This window comes from Urocitellus parryii, chromosome 8, assembly GCF_045843805.1.
Source record: "Urocitellus parryii isolate mUroPar1 chromosome 8, mUroPar1.hap1, whole genome shotgun sequence".
NCBI lineage: Eukaryota > Metazoa > Chordata > Mammalia > Rodentia > Sciuridae > Urocitellus > Urocitellus parryii.
Window position 1 is genome coordinate 110,940,409 of NC_135538.1, and position 19,449 is coordinate 110,959,857.

The 19,449-nt window shown below is 48.1% G+C and overlaps 1 protein-coding gene across 2 annotated transcripts in view; it reads right to left on the reverse strand.

The window, feature by feature from the left end:
* Daam2 (dishevelled associated activator of morphogenesis 2) overlaps window positions 1-19,449 on the reverse strand; it is a 107,111-nt gene that overhangs the window by 30,954 nt on the left and 56,708 nt on the right. For both annotated transcript variants that reach the window (XM_026383640.2, XM_026383639.2), the window contains exons 2-7: window positions 13,073-13,294; window positions 8,415-8,504; window positions 5,729-5,803; window positions 5,200-5,294; window positions 2,405-2,738; window positions 1,362-1,472 (exon numbers count right to left, since the gene is read on the reverse strand). In XM_026383640.2, the coding sequence (XP_026239425.2) occupies window positions 1,362-1,472; window positions 2,405-2,738; window positions 5,200-5,294; window positions 5,729-5,803; window positions 8,415-8,504; window positions 13,073-13,240 (873 nt within the window). In that variant the 5' untranslated portion in view covers window positions 13,241-13,294. The remainder of the gene's footprint in view (window positions 1-1,361; window positions 1,473-2,404; window positions 2,739-5,199; window positions 5,295-5,728; window positions 5,804-8,414; window positions 8,505-13,072; window positions 13,295-19,449) is intronic.

Consider the following 19,449-nt stretch of genomic DNA (forward strand, 5'->3'; position numbering starts at 1 on the left):
CAAGTCCCAGGGTTCTAAAGCAGGATGGAACAAGATAACCTTGACCTTGTTATTCCTCTAAGCAAGCCCACTGCCCAGTTCCTTTTAGGTCTCCCACGTCACTTCCTTCTAGCCCCTTACCAATGTTCTCTTAGCTTTTGGCATCAAGAAGCAGCACTACAGAGTGACCTGGGCATGAGCTTAGGAGTCAGGTAGACCTTGGGTTAAATCTCTACTCGGTCTCTTCCTAGTGTTTTGGCCTTGGCAAAGCCTTGGATTCCTCATTTGTTAAATGGTCATAACACTAACTTACTGGTACAGGTGATGTTCATGAAAATTACCTGCCGAGATGTGACTACTCCTGATCAGAAGGGATGACAACCTTACAGAGCTGTGATGTCAGTATCTCAGGGGCAGATTATTCCCCCATCCTATCTCGCCTAATTCAGTCATTATATTTGCATGTAAAAAATGTATGCTGGCAGAGAAAAGGGAAAAGTTAGATCATTCAGTTGCTTTCTTTGCCCCTTTTGTCCTTCAAGTTCACCTTGATGGGGTTCATCTGATTGCCTTAGAGTTGGAGGGGGGAGTGTTCATCTGCTCTTCAATTTCTTCTAATGTTGCTTTCTTAATGGTCTGAGAATTACATTTTGATCTGAAGAGAAACCAGAAACCACACCTCCTAATAGAAGGTGCTAGAAAAGCAAGACCAGCCAGCTCAGAAATCAATTCAGGGGCTGGGGTTGTGGCTCAGTGGTAGAGCACTCGCCTAGCACGGGCAAGGCCCTGGCTTTGATTCTCAGCATCACATAAAAATAAGTAAGTAAAAAATAAAGGTATTGTGAAAATCAAAGAGCTAAAATGAAAAAGAATAAATATTTTTTAAAAAATAAAGAAATTCAGAAGCAGGTTTCTAGAAAGCTCTAGAAAGAAGGGTCAAATCTTGACATCCTCCCATAAACAATCCCCCACCACCTAAGCCATCACCAGCTAGCCCAGCTGGGAGTGTGTTCACGACACCCATGATGCACATGCCACCTCTGCAGGAAACTCCCCAGGAGCCCTCCCAGGTTTAGACAAAGTCAAGAAAAGCCAGACAGTCCTCCAGCAGCTTTGAGGAGCCTCTGACTGTGAGTTTCGTGCGGTCCAGGCCTGCCGTGGTGTTGCCCTAGGGACGGTGAGGGTCATGACAAGCTAGTCTTTCTTGGCCCCAAGTGAAGGAAACAATAGGTTCTAAAGATAACCGCAAGGTGATGTTGGCAGTAGCAGGCACATGGACCAGATGGCCCTCCTCTCAGATGGCGCTTCCTCAGGAAGGTGACACTCACACACACTGTACTCCAGGGTCAGAAGTCAGCAAAGGCGAGGGCAAGGTGCCTCACCTCTCCGGCTCCAGCATTGAGGACAGCGTTGATGAAGGACATGATGGCTGTTTTCAGATTCACTTCATCCCGGTACCGGCCCAAACTTCGGTCTAGCTCATTCAGCAGAGTCTGGATGGGAAGGTAGGACAGGGCAGGAGCTGGGGTCAGGGTCCTACAAGAACAGTTCCCCCCCCCCCCCACTTTGCTCCTGATGTCCCTAGAGGTCTCCTCTGCTCTCTCTGTCCAATCACATATCTCCAGACCTCACCTCAGGTGGGAACTTCCGTGCCTCTCCATGCCTGTCTCTGCCCCACCTGCCTTCCCGCCCGCAAGGCCCTCAGGCTCAGTTTCTATTGCTGAGCAGGGCTGCAGGGCCAGATCCCGGCTGTAGTCGTGTTGACTCCCTCCCCAGCTCCCGATGGCATGGATGCTACCTTCCCTTCCTTTTACATCTTCCGTAAAGGGTTACGGGCTACTTTCTGCACAGAGCAGGTACTCAAAAATGTTTGCTGACAGAATAAACCAAGAGCCTATTCTGACACATAAGTCACAGAGTTTGAGGCCTGCTCTGTGCCAGGCACTGTGCTGAGATACTTTATACATTGTCCATTAATTTCTACTTTTCTGGATAGGTCAGAGAGAAAAAAGAGAATAGCATGGCTCAGTGCTGTCCCGTGTCCCCTCATTAGGCACTGGTCCAGGCTTTGAGCCTAGAATCTTGACCCCAGCAATTGCACTACATTCAGTTCTTGACTGAGACCCTACCATGAGCCAAGTACTAGGCGCAGGGATGTAGAACCCCAAAGATGAGGTAAGCAAATATTCCAGCCTCCAGGAACTCACAGTGTCATGGAGACCAGTCCATTTCCCCAGCTACACCCATCATGTCTTTGGAAGTAAGCCTTTTGGTTCCCAGTCCTCTCTTCCTTCCCCAAGAGAGCATGCCGCCCATAATGTCTCCTTTCCTCCAGTTTCCATTACTGTCCAGTATGTGTCACCAGTATGTGTCACCTCTGCCCACCCTGTTGGCACCAACCACCACCTGTAGTCACACTTCTCACCTGGAAGCGCGTCCTCTCTGCTGCATACACCTGATAGTGCAGCATGGCCTGCAGCACCTTCTTATGGCCTCCAGGGACGAGGCACACAGCGCCCAAGATCTCCAGCACGGCCACCTTGGTCTTGCTGTTCTCTGTGCGCAGACTCTGGGCAATGGTGCTGATGGCCTCGGGCTGGGCCAGCACGTGAGCTCGCCCCTGGGAGTTGTTCATCAGTGCCTTGATGCAGCCGATGAGGGAGGTGTGGATGCGGCTCTCACAGGTGGCATGGTCCATACTCCGTAGGAAATTTAGCAGACAGGTCAAGCCCTCCAGCTCGATGAAGCGGGTCACAAACCTATCAGCCAGAGGTGTTAGCAAAAGAGGCATCCTGAAGGTCATTCTGTGTACATTTTGCAAATAGCCACCTTGTGACCTGTGTCCTGCCATGGACCACGTCCCATCTACAACAGTTGCTTGGTTCATTTATAAAGTTTACCCAAAGCACTGAAACCCTATTGTCCTCACAGAAAACTCATGTTTTCTTGGCATTTTAAATAGTGTGCATTTGCATAGCATTGACTGTCAATTGCATAGTTTAAATGGGATGGAGGTGAAGGAATGATCACAATTATTATGGCCAGCAAACCTAAAGATCCATCTCTAATGAGAATGGGAATTAGAAGAACTTAATCAGAGAACAAGAAAGATTTTAATATAGAGGGGCCATCAGACTCACTGAGCTAAGGGACCAAGGCTGGAAAACTACATTTCAGGAGATCCTCAAGAAAATAGCAAAGTTATCATGAATGTTAGCAGAAAACATTAAAATCTATTTAGTTCAGGGTTTCTTAACCTGTAGTTTGTGTTTCTGCAAAGAGTCTATAGATAGCATTCAGGGGTCCAAGCACTGGGAGGGGAAAAGACAATCACATTTTTATTTCTGAAAACCTCTAACTGAAATTAAGCATTTCCCTCAATGATGAGTGCAGGCTATCAAAGAGAGTGCTATTAGCAGAATATGCGACTCTGTCACCCAAAAAAATCACTGCTATTTTCATATCAAATTATAGTTTTTGCTGGGATCTCAAAATCATTTATACCCATCAGCACGTCAAGATTATGGTGGTTGTTATCAGATCTGGTGCCAGCTATTGCTGTGGGAAGCATAAAGAGGCACATTTATTGCTATCTCATGTATTTTTAATATTGGTAGCTATATTTTAATTGAATTTGTTTATTTTTTAACCCTACCTATTTATCTCTTTTATTATTTTAAAAACATCATTTCTGAGAAACACTCCATAGGTTTCATCTGGGTGCCAGACTCCAAGGCAACACACAAAAGAAGGTTTACAGTTCTTCATACAGTAGAATAATACCCCATGAACTGAGGAAATGGTTATAAATTGAGCTTAGGGAACACTGTCTATAATCAATAGATAAATATATTTATAGGTATTTTGTATTATACCTATGGTGCAAATATGCCTAAAATATGCTCTCGAATTAATAATAAATAATTTTTTTTCTTTTTTCTAATAGATGCTCTTCTGTATGCTCAAAATTCCACAATGACTACGTGTAACTTTTGTAATCTAGATTTTATTAAGGAAATTAAAAATGAATTGAAGTGGACGAACTTGGCAACTCCCCTCGACCCCTTTACTTTGTGAGCACCTCATTCTTTCCTGCATGTCCTTCCCAGACTGACCCCCACCCTCGCAGAGGGACACAGGGATGTGGATGCTCCACCCTCCTGGAGGCTGTTTCCAGGTCCCAGGGCAGAGAGCTCAACCAGGACCAGGACAATGCATACATACCCCCGAGTGGATGGTTGCCATGTGCTAAATAACTAGCTCCTTGGGGAGAGAGAGAGAGAGCAGAAAAGACCTGATTGTTCTGTTTGCCCATTTCCATGACATAAATGCTCCTAGCGTAGCTGATTTCAAACTATCCGTGGTAATGTCATTGAACATGGAGTTGGAAAGAGATGTCTCATTTAAGCCGTGATTCCACCACACACACACAAAGGGCATAAATTCAAGAGTGTAAATTCAATAGTGAAGAGCATATGTAATAGCAAAGTGGAAAAAGAATTAGAGAGTGATATGTTTCAAGTATTGGTTTTGATATAATTTAATTAATCATAAGTTTATATAATTAATAGGTTTAACAACTAGTGTGCACTGTTGCTGAAGATTTAACAATCATCTCTCACCAGCTAGTTCCCGCACATGCCTGGATATATCCAGAGCCAAAGGCAAGGAACCCTTTACAGCTCTTTTGGGGCCCTATACACTGGGAGGGTAGGAGGAGTCCTCCTATGGCACCTGAGACACCCATCTCCTTTCTCCAGCCCCATGGCTTCCACTCAGAGATGGTCAAAGCTCATGCATTGCCTCTATATCCCCCGATCCTGGTTGAAGTCATTCTTAACCCACACCCACTTTCTCCCTGACTGGGGCACTCACCCTGTCCCCTCATCCTTAGGAAGTCCTTCCTTACGTGCTTTGTCCATCTGGCCACCCTCCCGTTCTATTCTTCCTCCAAATACCAAGGGCCTGCCCTTGATCCCTCTTTAGAGAGCTCCTGAGGACCCGAGGCTTATCTGAACCTCTCCTGGGTTCTACTCCCCCCACCCCCACCCCAGCAGCTCGCAGCGACCCAGCAGAGGGGAGACGGAGCTGGAAGTGAAAGGGTGAAGTCGAGTCTAGGAATGCCAGGTAGATCTGGCAGGGGCCAGCATAGGAGCAGAGCACATCAGGGGGCCACCTGGGCAGGGGCGTGCCAGTGAGGAAGGAAAGAGGCCAAGTCACCTCATGGGCTGTGTCCGCAGCGCCGTCTTCAGGTCTTCCACGATCTGGTTCCTCATCTCTGTCTCCTCCTCATCAAACGCATACAGACTCTGCATCTGAGGAGCCAGCAGGTAAGAGGGGATAACTGGTCAACTGGTCACCCTGGGCCACCTGTCCCCCAACCCAGGCTTGGCTCAGGGGCACCCTCACCTCAGGAAGCGTGAGGCCTCAGGGATTAGTTTGCTAAGACAGAGGGTCTGAGGGGACCCAGGTTCTGGTCTAGGACTTCGCTATCTTCTTCTGTGAAATAGGAAGAATGACTGGCCCAACCTACTTCCCAAGCCTGGGTGACATCCAGATGAGTTAATAGATGCTTAACTAGTTGGGACACTCTGAAGTCGCACAGAGGAGGGGTGGACATAGGATGAGTTCTCAGGAATAATGGGAAACTCCTACACCTCAGGGAGTAGGACACGGAGTGAACGGAGGGGCCTGACTCTCCCCTCCTCTCCCCAGGTGGAGAGACAGAAGCGGAGGAGCAGCCGCTCACCGCAGCCATGGAGTTGATGCGTTCGATGTAATAGTCGGGCCAGCTGGTTGCCAGTTTGTTGGGGTCTTCTTGCTCCTGGAACAAGAAGAAGGATGGTATGGATCAACTGGCAAGACCCATGGCCTGTGACCCTGAGCTCTATTTGAAATCAACAGAGGGAATGTTCCAGTCCTGACCACAGTGGGTGACTAGAGCAAGATGCAAAACCTCCCCAGGCTCCTGTTTCTTCCTTGATAAAATCAGACAACAAACATTGAATCTCATGACCCACCAATGACACGGGCAGAAACTATGCAGGCAGACACTTCCAATGGAGGGCATGTACTGTTTTTTAAAACTCTTTTCTTCTGCTACAACTGTTCTACCTACACTTAATAAAATGTAATTTTATGACTGTTGAGTCTAATACAAATTTTTGCCTATATTTTGCACATCTTTCATTTTTGGCTGATGTCATTCTTATATCATACAACAGTACTGGTCTATGGCAGTCTGGAAATTTAGAAATTTGGTCTTTCAGTTTGGGAATAATGATATAAAGCATTTGGTGTAGTGCAAAACACACAGGAGGTACTCGATAAATAGCAACTACAAAAAAGAAATCAACTCCCAAGACCATGGGTTCTAGAAAGGCTTAGGAGCTCCTTCTCTGCCTGTGATTCATTCACTGTCAAACTTCCCAGAATGCAGTGGGTTGGCCAGCTGGGCAGCAGTGCAGAGGACCTTCGGGTGGCTCTCAACCCCTAAGAGAAAGGCTTAGCTCTTCCCCTTGCTTGAGATAGCATGGTGGAGTTCAAAAGCCATTAATGTTGAAAGAAATCCAGCCTTCTCCAGCCAAATGGATCTGCCTCTGGGCGTGACACACATCCTGTTCCTTTCTGTCCCTGTGCCGTGGTCACTTTGGATACTTTTCTCATCTGCTGTCAAGATTTGTAATCTCCTGCTTGCAAATCTACATAAAAACTCACCTCCTCCAGAACCTCCCTGACAAACCCTCCCTTCTGCCAGCTGCCAGCTGACCCTGGTCCCTCAGCTCTGCCTACTCAAGCAAATTTTAGACCAGTGCAAAACCTGCCCCTGTTCTGGTCTTAGTGACCTCATAGGGCTTTATGTGTTAAAATCTTCATGAGTAAATGCCAAATATTCCGTCTTCTACCTTGGGGAGGAATTGCACCAGCAAAAACAATGGTATCAGCAAACATACAGTTTCTTGCATTTGCTGGCTTATTATTCTATCCATCCCATATGTATTTGATGAATACCTACTGAATGCCAGTCAATGGTGAGGCCGGAAGGTACTGAGTAAAAAGTCATCCTGCCTTTGCTCAAACAGTCCAGTTCTGGAGAAAGAGTGGAACACGTTCTATAGAACTGTCTGTAATGAACCTGGGGGCAGGCATCTAACAGAAGGCTGTGGGTGGGGGATGGTTAAGAGGACTGGGTAGAGTTATTGAAATCTTGAGGCTAAGACAGGTGGCGAGACAGAGAAACTGCCATGTGGGAAGACAAACAGGTGTCAGAGTAGATGAGGAAATCACACACAATTTGGTTTGCAAAGTACCGAGAGATGCCCTTATATTTTAACAAATCTTTTACTTGAGCTACACAAGAGATTATATTAAGGGAACTCTGAAGTAATCAATTTGGAAAGTGGAGACTCATGAAATATGATGAATTACTCCTAAAGTTTATTTTCTCCTCCTTCCTTTTCCTTTCTTCCAAGACTTGAGCTTTTTCAAGGCCTGCTTTTCTTATGTTAGTAGACACTGACTATTGTATTCTGCAGGTGTTTCATAAACAGGTCGTGCAATATTAAACAAAGTCTTACAGTGTGTGCCTTGAGGCTCTTTTGTCCCCAGCAGTGGTCTGGCCTTGTGCTGTCACTGGTGGGTGACTGGGTGAGCCCATGGTCTCTCTAGGCCTCCCCTGCCTCCTATGTAATAAAGGACTTGAGAGGATTGTTTCTCAGGTTCGCTCCAGTTCTGAAAGGGTCTATGATTCTATGACCTGCCATGATAAGGTCAGCCTGGCTCAGTATGGAGCCCTGGGATGGGACAAATATCCTGACCAGGAAGAGTAAACTAAGAGCTATGAATGGGCATGGGGAGTGGAAAGAGGGTCAGCTCAGACCCCACCTGGACCTGCCTGTCTTCTCCAGGGGATGGAGGAGTATCCAGATCCTCACCCCAAACACCCCTACTCTGAGGTTGGGAAAAGGAGCCGAAACTGCAGTCTGAAAAATGGAGGGAGGGGAGAAAAGTGAACCAAGAAAAGAAAAATAGAGAGTAAAAGAAACAGAAAAGCTAAAATAAAGGAGACAAGAGAGATTAGGAGAGGAGGAGATGAACCTAGGGGCTGCAGAGCCAGAGGAGAGAACGCTGGGAAGCAGAAAGAGGGGAAACCCAATGCAGCCTGGCACTGGCCTTTGTAGGGAGGGCAAAGGCAAGACACCCACAGCTTCTTTAAAGGAAAAAAGGAAGGACCACAGTGAGGAGACCAAGGACGGACATGTGACCCAAGCCTTTTTTTTTTTTTTTTTTTTCTGTTTTTGCCTGTTGTTCCTCCCACACCTAGAAGGGCGCTAGCTCAAAAGACTATCTGTTGAACAAATGTTTGACTAAGGCATCAAGAGTTGGCCCTGGCTCTGGCCCCGGGATGCGGCTGGAAGGGTGAGAAAGGGGGTCACCTTCTTCTTGCTGCAGTAGATCTGCCATTTCTTCTCGGGGGGCAGTGCAAACACAGCCTCCCGGTTTTTGTCTGTGAGATCCAATTCATCCTGCAAAGGCAATAAGAAAAATCATGTCTGAAACCCAGCGGTGGTTGAGAGTAGAATATTCAGCCCTACCGGAAATCAGAAGGCCCCCAAACCTATGCCTTGGCCTACTATCTTTCTCCCAAAGAACACCAAAGATAAGATGGGGGAATTTCTTCCCTATCCCTTGTTCCAACCCAGCCTGTACTTCTACTCAAACTCCCTTACTTCCTGTCCACCCCTGGCTTATCTGGACAAGTCCATTCTCCTCCTCCAGCTCACCCCATTTCCTGCTCTTCGCTGGCCCTACTTTGAAGCTCCCTAATCCTCTTGTCCAGGGTTTCGGGTCTTCCTGCTCAGAGCCTTCCTATACTTGCCAACATCACAGGACAAGGCTGGACAAAGAGAGGGGCCGTTTACAGAGCAAGTCCTGCCTCTCTCTCAGATGCTTGCCCTGTTCTTCAAATCTACTGCCTTTTGAGTCTCTCCCCCAGAAAACCTCTGGCTTTCCCAACCTCCGTGTGGGTCCCAGCAGGGGCCCAGGAGAGCAGATGAGGACAAGGGGCTGAGCAGAGGGCAAGCTACATCAAGGGCAGCCCTGATCCACTTCCCCTGGAGGGAGTGCCCGCTAGAAGCAGCCTCTCCACCACAGGGCTGTCCGTGCACAAGGCTGGGGCCTCCTCCAGGTGGGCCCACCATTTCTGGAAAGTAGAACTGGAAGCTTCTGCAGTTGTCACATTTGGGGGTTACTCTGTAGTAGTTTGGGTGAGTTTAAAGATTTGCTATGGTGGGTGGTCCCTACAAAAGCTCTCTTTGAAGTTTCTTTTCCTATAATTCATCAGCAACCCCAGGGCTCATCAAAGATAACAGTTAACAGGCTACTGGGAACATGGTGTGCTATTCAATGAAATTGTGCACATTTTAAAAATCAAAAACAAAACTCACAAGAAGATAACAAAGCATAATACTACTAAATACACTTGATATTTTCAAATGCAACAGGGAAAGCAAAACTAAGGTAGTTTAAGGGTCTTAAATCTCAACATCTACAACCGTTTCTGGATACTTCCATTCAAGGGAAAACAATTAAAACTTTCCTTCTTCTAGACCAGAACTATCAATAGGAATATAATATGGGCAATATAGATTTTAAACATGTTCTAGCCACATTAAAAATTTAAGACAAAATAAGTGAAGTTAACTCAAATACATCTTTGAGCCAATACACCTAAAACATGACTGTTTCAACAGGTATTTGATATAAAAATTTATCAGTAAAATATTTTATATTCCTTTTCTCAAATTAAGTGTTCAAAATCCAGTATGGATTTTCCTTGATAGTTCATGCCGTTCAGACCAGTCAGTAGCTGCATGTGGCCTGTGGCTGTCATTTGGATGGTGCGTGCGTACAATGAGAATGTGAAATAACGCCCATCAGTTCACCTGCTTTGGGAACTAATGACTTTTGCAGATTTAGTGTCAAACAAAGGTTGACACCTAGAAGGGTTCTCTCCATATCCCAGAAATGTCCTTGGTCAAAGGGAGGAGGCAGGGGATTAGCAAGGATGGTGGAATGTGATGGACATCATTATCCAAAGTACATGTAGGAAGACACGAATTGGGTGTCAACCTACTTTATATACAGAGATATGAAAAATTGTGGTATATATGTGTAATCAGAATTGTAATGCAAAAAAGTACATGTATAAAGACATGAATTGGTGTGAACATACTTTATATACAAAGATATGAAAAACTGTGCTCTATATGTGTAATAAGAATTGTAATGCATTCCGCTGTCGTGTATTTAAAAAAATAAAATCAATAAAAGGAAAAAATCATCAGAACCCTGTTGGAGGTTTCCTTTCCACGGTCAGGATCAGAAACCAAAGAAAATGACACTTGCATGTACCTAACCTGACATTTTCCAGCACAAACTCAGCCCTTCTTCAAATCTGTTCCTCTTCTTAGACAGTCCTTCCTCTTCTTACCAACCATGCTAAGGACCATGTTATGACTCCCACGGCTCAACGCCGGCTTCCTCTAGCGAGCCTTCTCTGACCTTCCCCGGTAGGAACCATCACTCCCTTCCTGGATTACGTCTGGTCTTGCATTCTGGGTATTCAGGCACTTGCCAGCAGTCTCCATTTCTCCATCAATGGGCATCTCTTGGCCTTTCTGCTCAGCCTGGGAAGCATGGGACTTTGCATGGGACTTTGCTGACGTCTCCCTCCTTATGGAACCTGTTCTGTGGTCCCTTCAGCAGTCACACTCTCAGGCTCCCTTGATGATGTCTCTTCTATCTTCAAGAGCTTGAGACATGGTACAGTGTCCTTCTCTGTTCTCCCTCCGTCCTTCACATTCATTCCCAAGGACTTGGTTATTAGGCCAACACCTCATAGACCTATTCCTCCAGCCCACCAGATCCTGAGACCCAGCTGACTCCAGTACTTTTCCCCTTTGGTGCTCTTCAGGTTTCTCGTACACATAAGTCACATTACCATGTGCCAGGCACTGTTGAAAGTGCTATTATTCATTTATTTGAATCATGCAACAACCCATTTTACAGATGAGGAAACTGAAGCATAGAGAGAAAAGCAAATTGAATTCGTCATCTCAGCCCCCTAAGCTTGAGCCTTCTCCTGTATATCTATCCTGTGCAGGGACCCAGCACCCACCCAGCTCCTCATCTCAGCAGCCTGGGTGTCCATGATTCCTGCCTTTTACCTTTCCTTCTAAATCCCTCCTAAATCTGCCATTCTCCTTCCTCATGACACTTTGGTCCAAACCACCACTGCCTCTAGCCTGGTGGCCTACAACAGCCCCCTAATGATCAGCACAAGCCCCTTCTTCAACAGATACCCTGAATGGTCTTTTAAGAAAGCAGATGGGATCACCTCAAAACCTCTGGTGGATTTCCACTGGGGCTCAACCTGGTGGATTTCCTAGGATACCCTAGAATTCAGCCCCAAATTCTTAGTTGTTCTGACTTTTGCTGTGCCTCCCAAAAGGACCTAGCTCTATTTTAACCTGAAACTCTCACTTAGGCTGTTTCTTCTTCAAAGGAGCCTCTATTCTACCTCCCCATCCACTTATCTAACCCCACTCGGCTTTGGGGTCTCAATGGAAATGTTGCTGCTTCACGGAGGCCATTGTGACCTCCCTGTCTAGACTAAAGCTCCCACGCCCCCCCCCGAGTGCTCCCAGTCCTGGCTTACCACTCTGTCACTGCTTTCCAGACCAGTGTTCCCAGGATGACTTCCCCTTCTGGATGCAGGGCCCTGTCTGTCAGACCATCTCTAAATACCTGGGACCCTGCAGGGCCCAGAGCATGGCAGTCTCTCTAAGAAAAGGTTTTTCATTTGTTTTGATGGCTACCTGACACCCATCCCCTTGCAGGCAAGCCTTGTCCAAGTCACCCTTGCTTTTGCTGAAGTACCTTGTGAGGATCCTGCCCACCCAAGATGCTCAATAAATACTTGTTGGACAAAAAGGGTCAAAAGGGGAACAATTCTTGTCACATCCTTTCCATACTTACATTAGGAAAACATCCCTAATATCAGTCAGACTCCAAACACTACTTACACTAGCAAATGATTGTTCCCCGATCCTATTCTGGAGAAAGGAATAAATCTGGAAACAATGAGTTTTCCTGAGGTGAGAAGGAGGCTGGACACCTTTTTCAGATAACCCAGAGGGTCTCGTGTGTGGGACTGGATTGCCTCCACCAGCCTTATCTCGTAGCAAAAGCATGTGTAAGTCACATTCCAAACCACCTGTACCATTTTTCTATGTCTTGACTGTTGGCCAGCCATGAGCATAAGGAACCAAGAGCTAGTGGCAGAGCAACTGGGCTTCAGGCCCTGAGTCGGGATTCAGGCCTGGGCCTCTCCTGGTGTGCAGGCTTTGGTTCATCATGGAACCTCCAAAAGGAATGGTGCTTCCATCCTCTTCCATCTCTGTGTGGTCATCCTCACAATGTCAGGCTGAGCCTCTGGTCTGGATGGGCACTGCCAGGGGTCAGGAAGGTCTGGTGCCAATGTGAAGGAATGACACCTGTGGTTAACCCAACTAGACGTAGGGCTTAGTCATCCCAGACCTGATTCAGATCCTGGGTGTGATATAGACTCCTCTACCTCCATATTTTTGCCACGCACAGCCTGTTCCAAGGTGCCCAGTTTTGCCTAAAGAATCCCACTCTGTTCTTTCTCCTCTCCTGAGGTCAAGAGGCCCAGAGGAAACTCCAGAAAGCAGAAGAGAGAAAGGTATTGAGGGTTCTGATGTTCTCTGACACTCTTCACTGCCTAATTTCACAAAAACTTGGATCTGCTCCATTCTATGACAGCCCAACTGCTACCATGTGACTGAGAATTCCCAGGAAATAGGAGGTGGGTCTCTTCTTCTGGGGACCATTGCATGGTGCCCACCCCAGTGAGAGACTTTTTCCGCATTGCTGAAGTGTTTTAGGGGTACTGCCTCAGTCCCAAGAGGACCCTTGAGAGGTGGAGACCCGGCTCATGGACTCTCACTCTGTTCCACTCTGCTTGTCCATCTGCCCCCTCCCCGCTGTCATCTGCCCCTCACCCACTCACCACCAGCTCTGCGAAGCACACATTAAGCTCTTCCGGGTTGGGGATGGGGCTGCTGAACTCCATGTACTGCAGAGGGTGGTTGTCCCGGAGGTTGATCTCAGGGAGGTCATTGCCCCCAAAGCAGCACAGGAAGCCCAGGCCATGGCGGCTCCTCTTGCGGGGGGCCATGGTCACTTTAGGCCGGGGTTGTCAGCAGGCAGATGCTCAGGTCCTCATCACGACCTAGGAAGCAAGACAGAGAGCACCGGCCATCAGGCATGTCGGTCAGGCAGGTGGGGGCAGAGGTCACTCTGCCTTCAGAATCCTTGTCCCTCAGGCTGCCAGGTGCTCCCAGCCAATACCAATAGCCAAGGCTGCCTCCCTTTCCCCCCTGCCTCTGTTTCTTCCAGCTCCTTCCACCTGGAGGCATTTATATGTCCTTCCTACCGTGCCCAAGTGTTTTCTGCCACAGACACTTCCACATCCCTCTCTTTGCCCCCAGAGGAGGGCTGTAATCACAGAATGTGACTTCGAGGTGCTCAGAGCTGGCGCTCAGCTACCCTCTCCATGACTGTGCAGACAGGACCTGATTCCCCGCCCTCTGCAAGAGCAGTTTCCAAGAGGGTTCACTCACTCGACTCGCTGCAGGATCTGGGGGTGACTGATTTAAAAGCACCATCCAATAGGGAGGGAAGGGTGGAGGTGGGCTGGCAGGGAAAGCCCCAAGGTGACTCTGTGGCACAGCTCCTAGTGCAGGGGCCTCCCACGGACCGAGGATTGGAGGTTCTGACATCTGCTCAGTTTTCTGCCCAGCCTGTTGTACTTGGATAAATGTGAAATAGCAGCAAGGTCCAGCTAGATTCTCCCCATCCCATACTTATAGATCTGAAGTTTGGCAACATAAATATAAGATTATTTCTCTCTGTTGGATGGTATTCATTTCGGGGGCGGGGTATCATTTCTTCTTTGCTGTTTCTCCTTGATTCAGATCACTGACTGATTAGAAGGTCTATGGCCATCATCTACATCGTCACTGAACATGTCAACAATGACAAAGACATTCAGCCCCACAACACAACCACCTCATCTCAGAATGCCAGAGAACTAGTCATCGATACTCTCACGGTTCATTGCTCCAACCAGCTCGAAAGCCACATGACTATGCTTTTATCCAGCCCTCTTTTCTATGATGACAAAATGAAAAAATTTTCCTAAAACCCTGTGGAACTCAAGGTATGCTAAATCTAGGGCATTCCTCTGCACGGAGCTCTAGAACCTTATCAAAGAAAAAAACAACAAGATACATGTGGCATAACTTGTTCCTAGTGAACTCAAGATAACTTCTAGAGAACATTGCTTTATTTCTGAACTCTTATCCATGTAATAATTTAATGTAACATCCGGCTTTTCATATAAATCATGATCTATTTTAATTGTCATTCTAGAACTTTTTATTGGCTCTGTTTTTATGTTTTGTTTTGTTTTTTTTTTTACAAAATTTGTGACATGTCTTTTAAGGGACCCAGGCAACCCTCAAAAAACACATTGTCTAAGGATGTCTTTTAATTATCATATTGATATTGCCCGTCGTCATGAATACAGCAAAGGCCCCTGGAGGGCAGGGGTCCTGTCTCCTGCTTCTTGACACCCACCCCCACTTCTATAGCTAATAAAGTACTTGTGCTTAGTTTGTGCTGAGTACATGTCTCTTGGTCAGTTGGGAAATGACCTATACTCATGGAAAACGGGGAAAGACGGTTCCTTAATATTCAGTTAGGTGATACTGATTGAAATCTGTCACCAGGTGACAAACCATCAGGAACTTTTGTAGGGAGTGAGAATCAGTCCCAGGGTCTGAAAGTGGGGAGGCAGACGGCAGGTGGACACAGCGATCCTGGCACATGGACCCAAGGCCTGGGACAAGCTGGCAGCTGAGGAAAATGTAGAGGAAGGGAGACTTCCACAGGACTTGGTAGCCAGGAGCCAAGAGTGTGTGAGACAAAGCACTAATGGTCGACGGTCAGGCTCCATGTCCTCAGGCAGACAGCAACAGGCTCCAGGGAGGTACCCTGCCTGTTATGGAGCAGGGGATGACCACGCAGAATACAGATCAGTTCCCCATTGTCTCCTAAGTCTCTGCAGTGCATCAGCAGCTGGTCAGCTGGACTGCATCATGCAGGGCGTGAGGGTGTGGTGAGGCTGGGTGGCAGCATGGCAGGGTTCTAGGGGGACAGGCTGATGTCTGGGAGGATAGTAGTCCCCTCTTCCTGCCTCACCCACTCAACTTGCCCCACCCAACTCTTGGCTCTTTAGCACCTAAGCCAGGTTTTTCTGGAAGAATCATGCGCAGGAGTTGGGCTGACCAAACGTTGGACACCCTGGTCCAACCTTATACCTCCTGTTCACAGCCTGACTGCTCTGATTGGTTCCCGTCCAGGCCACACCTGTTATTGAATAGTTTCAATATCTCCCTAAGCACAGGGAGTGGAGGGGAAAGGTAGACACGCCCCTCCTGAGAGAAGTTCCATCCCCCAAGGGCAGGGCCTGTCCCACTCTGGGCACACACATATTTGCCCTTTTAAGGGGCTGCCTGTTTGAGGCTCCCAGGTCTGTTTACGTTCCAAAAGACAACTCCTCTCCCAGAGACGCCCTCTTAAGTCTTTTCCCCCCTCCCCTTCTGGAGGCCCCATCTGAACATCCAAGGCCGAAACCACAGGCTGTCAGCAGGAAGCAGCCTCAGAAAACACGGAGCTTCAGGGCACAGCTCGGAGAACCCAAGATCAAAGAGGAAACGTCCTATCTAAGGTCACACAGCTAGAGATAGAGCTGGGATGAAAACCGAGGACACTCCAGCGGCCAGCTGTGTCCAGTCACTGTCCCACCAGAGCTTGTCTTCATCTGTCAATGGACCTTTTCTCTCATCTTGCCCGTAGGCCCCCAATAACCTCCCTCTGCTAACGAAGCCAGTCTCTTTCTGTAGCTTAGTTTAGAAATACCTCTAGTTTCAGCTGGGTATGGTGGCAAGAGCCTGTAGTTCCAGATACTTGGGAGGCTGAGGCAGGAGGATCACAAGTTCAAAACCAGCCTCAGCAACAAAGGGAGACCCTGCCTTTAAACAAAATGTAAAAAAAGGGCTGGGGATATAGCTCAATGGTAGACTGCCCCTGGTTCAATCAGTGGAAGGAAGGAAGGAAGGAGGGAGGGAGGGAAGAGGGGAGGGAGGGAAGGAGGGAGGGAAGGGTGGAAGGGAAGGAGGGAAGGAAGGAAGAAGGAAGGAAAGAAGGCCTGCCTCTGGTCTCAAGACCCCTCTAGAGGCGCAGAGACTAAGAGAGATCCCAAAGGCCACCAGCCTCTCCTCCATCTGTAGGAACCAGTTTTGTCTTCCAAAGCCTGACTTCTCACCTGCCCTGCTCTAACCCCCCTTCACTCCAGCTTCCTGGTTGCAGAGGTAGGCACAGAGGCCTTGAAGTCAGACAGACTTCAAGGGGCTGGGACTCCTGGCCTCGCCTTTCTGCCTGGTGACCTTGATCATGACTCTTAGCTTCAGAGGGCCTCTGTTATACCAAAATAATCACAGCAACTTCCTCCTTGGGTTTTGGTGAGGAGTCTATGAAGCAATGGAAGTAAAACGCCTGGAAAACCTGGCCACTCACTAGATAAAGATCAGACTGCTGCTGGGGCTTCGCTGTCAGTGTCACCAGCAAGGCAAGGCTGCCCTGCCCAGAGCTGCAGCTCTTCCTTCTCCAGGCCGAGGTACCCGGGCCTGGCCTTGTAGGAATTGGCCCAGCCAGATTTAAGAAGTCACCACCAGCTGTGCCTTCCGTAAATGGGAATCTAGGCCAGAGTGGGGCTCCTCACCGGGCTCTGAGTTCTCTTATTAGAAACGTATGCACGGCAATGACAACTGTTGGAGGTGATAGATAGGCCTATTGCCCTGATTTGATCATTGCATCAGGCATACAGGCATCAAAACATCATACTGGACCCCCCAAAAAATGTACCATTAGGGGCTGGGGCTGGGGCTCAGTGGTAGAGCATTCGCCTAGCACGCGTGAGGCACTGGGTTCAATCTTCAGCACCACGTGAAAATAAATAAAATAAAATAAAATATTGTGTCCAGCTACAATAAAAAATACATATTTTAAAAATGTACATTTATTATGTATCCATTAAAAATACAATTTTCAAAAGCAAGAAAAGAAAGAAAGGGAGGAGGGAGAAAAAAAAAAATCCTGGTCCTGACCCTGGAGGGAGTAGGAAAGGCCAGGTGGCCAGACAGTTTTGTCTCTGCAAAAGCCCTTTGGGAACAGGTACAATGGCAGTTTCCACCTCAGAGTAGAATTGAGAAGCAACAGAAGAAAAACAGAAGGGAACTCGGGGGACTGGAACTCAGGCAGGGGGTGGTTTGGGGGGATTTAACCCACCTCCACTCGTCACCCCTTTTCTCTCTGTGAAAAATTCCTGGCGCTGACAGCTCCCTGCCCTCCACATCCTGCCTCCTTGCTCCCTCCCTTCTTCCTGTGGGAACAAGGTCTTCTCAGGACTGTCAGCCCCCTAAACCACCAGCCATCTGTCCAGCGCCTCCTGTGAGCTCTGTGAGCCCCCTCGAAGGGTCTCCTCCACTCCTGTGACCCCTGTCACAACCCTCTCCCACACTGTGCACAAATGAATGGTTTTACCTCAGGGACAAGGACTGGTCCCATCTGTCATTGGCAGTCATGAGTCAGGGGAAGATGGTGTTCTCTTTGGGACTCAGTTTCCTCTCTGCACAACGCTGGCTTGTGGTAAAGTCATTCAAGGATCCTAGAAGCCTTGGCCCTTCCCACTGTCCCGTTCCCCATGGACTCTCCTCAAACTGAACTGAGCACTGCCCCACACTCCACCCCAGGACAGGAAGGACTCCTAACTTGATCTCGTTCTTCCTACTTGGCCTGCAAAGATGAAAAGCCTGATCCTTACCCCAAGCCACCCCACATACCAGTTTTTACATTTGGGATTTACCAGATCATTCATGCTTATTCTTCAGAAAGTGCTGATTAATGCTAATACTTCAGACTTTGTTATGTGCCAGAAACTGGGCTGTACCGACATTTTAGCCCACAAGAGTCTGAGATAGGTGGTTTCATTTAAAGAAGTAATGAACAGAAAAAGAACAATAAAATCAGAGAGGTTCAGAGAGGTTAAATCACTTGCATGGCCACCCTGAGAGCTAATGACACAGTTAGGATTCAAACCCAGGACTGGACAACTCTAGATTGGTAAACTATTAAACAGTAGGACAAGGAAACATGTCCAATACCCCAGGCTGAGATCTACTCAGAGTCTTCCCGAGTATTCTGCAGATTCTGACTCACTAACTCTGATTCTGCGTTTCCTGGGAGCTGGGCCAGTTGTTTTGTGGCTCTGCTATCTCACCGCAGCTTCACAGTGGCCTTGGGAGGTGGTTATGATGACACTCCCCCCTCACAGTTGATTTGGTGTTGGGTCTTTAGGAGCTGTGACAGTTTGGTCAACAACACCCAGCTGCTCAGAGACAGAGCTAGGACTCCAAGTCCAGTGCTCCTGTCACAACCGACGCTAACTCATAAGCCCCTTTGTTAGTCAGTTTATTGCTGTGACCAAAAAATACCTGATAACAAACTTAGAGGAGGAAAGATTTACTCGGGCTCACAATTGTAGAGGTCTCAGTCCATGGTCAGCCGACTCGTTGCCCTGGGCCCGAGGTGAGGCAGAACATCATGGTGGCAGGGTGTGGCGGAGGAAAGCTGCTCGGCTGCTGGTGGCCAGGAAGCAGAGAGGGCAGGGGGTGGAGAGTCCAGGGACTAGATAAACCCCTCCAGGGCCCGCCCCAGTGACCTCCTACCTCCCACTAGATCCCACCTTCCAGTTGTTCATCCAGCTGTCAGTGGTTCCATCTGCTGATGAGGTCACAGCCCTCCTGATCCACTCTCGCCTCCACGCCCCACCTCCGAGCCCTGCTGCACTGGGGACCATGCTTTCAACACACGAGTGTTTTGGGGACAATCCAGATCCAGACCCTGACGACTCCTTTAGTTCTTTTGGTTGATGTTGTGGCTTTGGGGCATTCAAAGTGCCTTCTCTTGTCCCCTTCCCCCCTTCCTCACTTGAGGCTAACAGGGCAAGGACACGCTCCTGACTCTCTCTGCTTGGCCTCCTCCACAGTGCCTCCTAGAGGCCAGGCACGGTAACGACCACTGCCTGCATTACCTCCTTAATCCCCCCAACTCTTCACCAACATCACTGACCACCATCGTCAAGACTCCCAAAGGCCAGGCGACTTGCCCAAGGACCAAGCCCTGTAAGTGGGGAGGCTGGGTTTCAGGCAGTAGTGTCCCCTTCACACACACACCTGCTTTCAACCAGCCTCTACCCCAAGT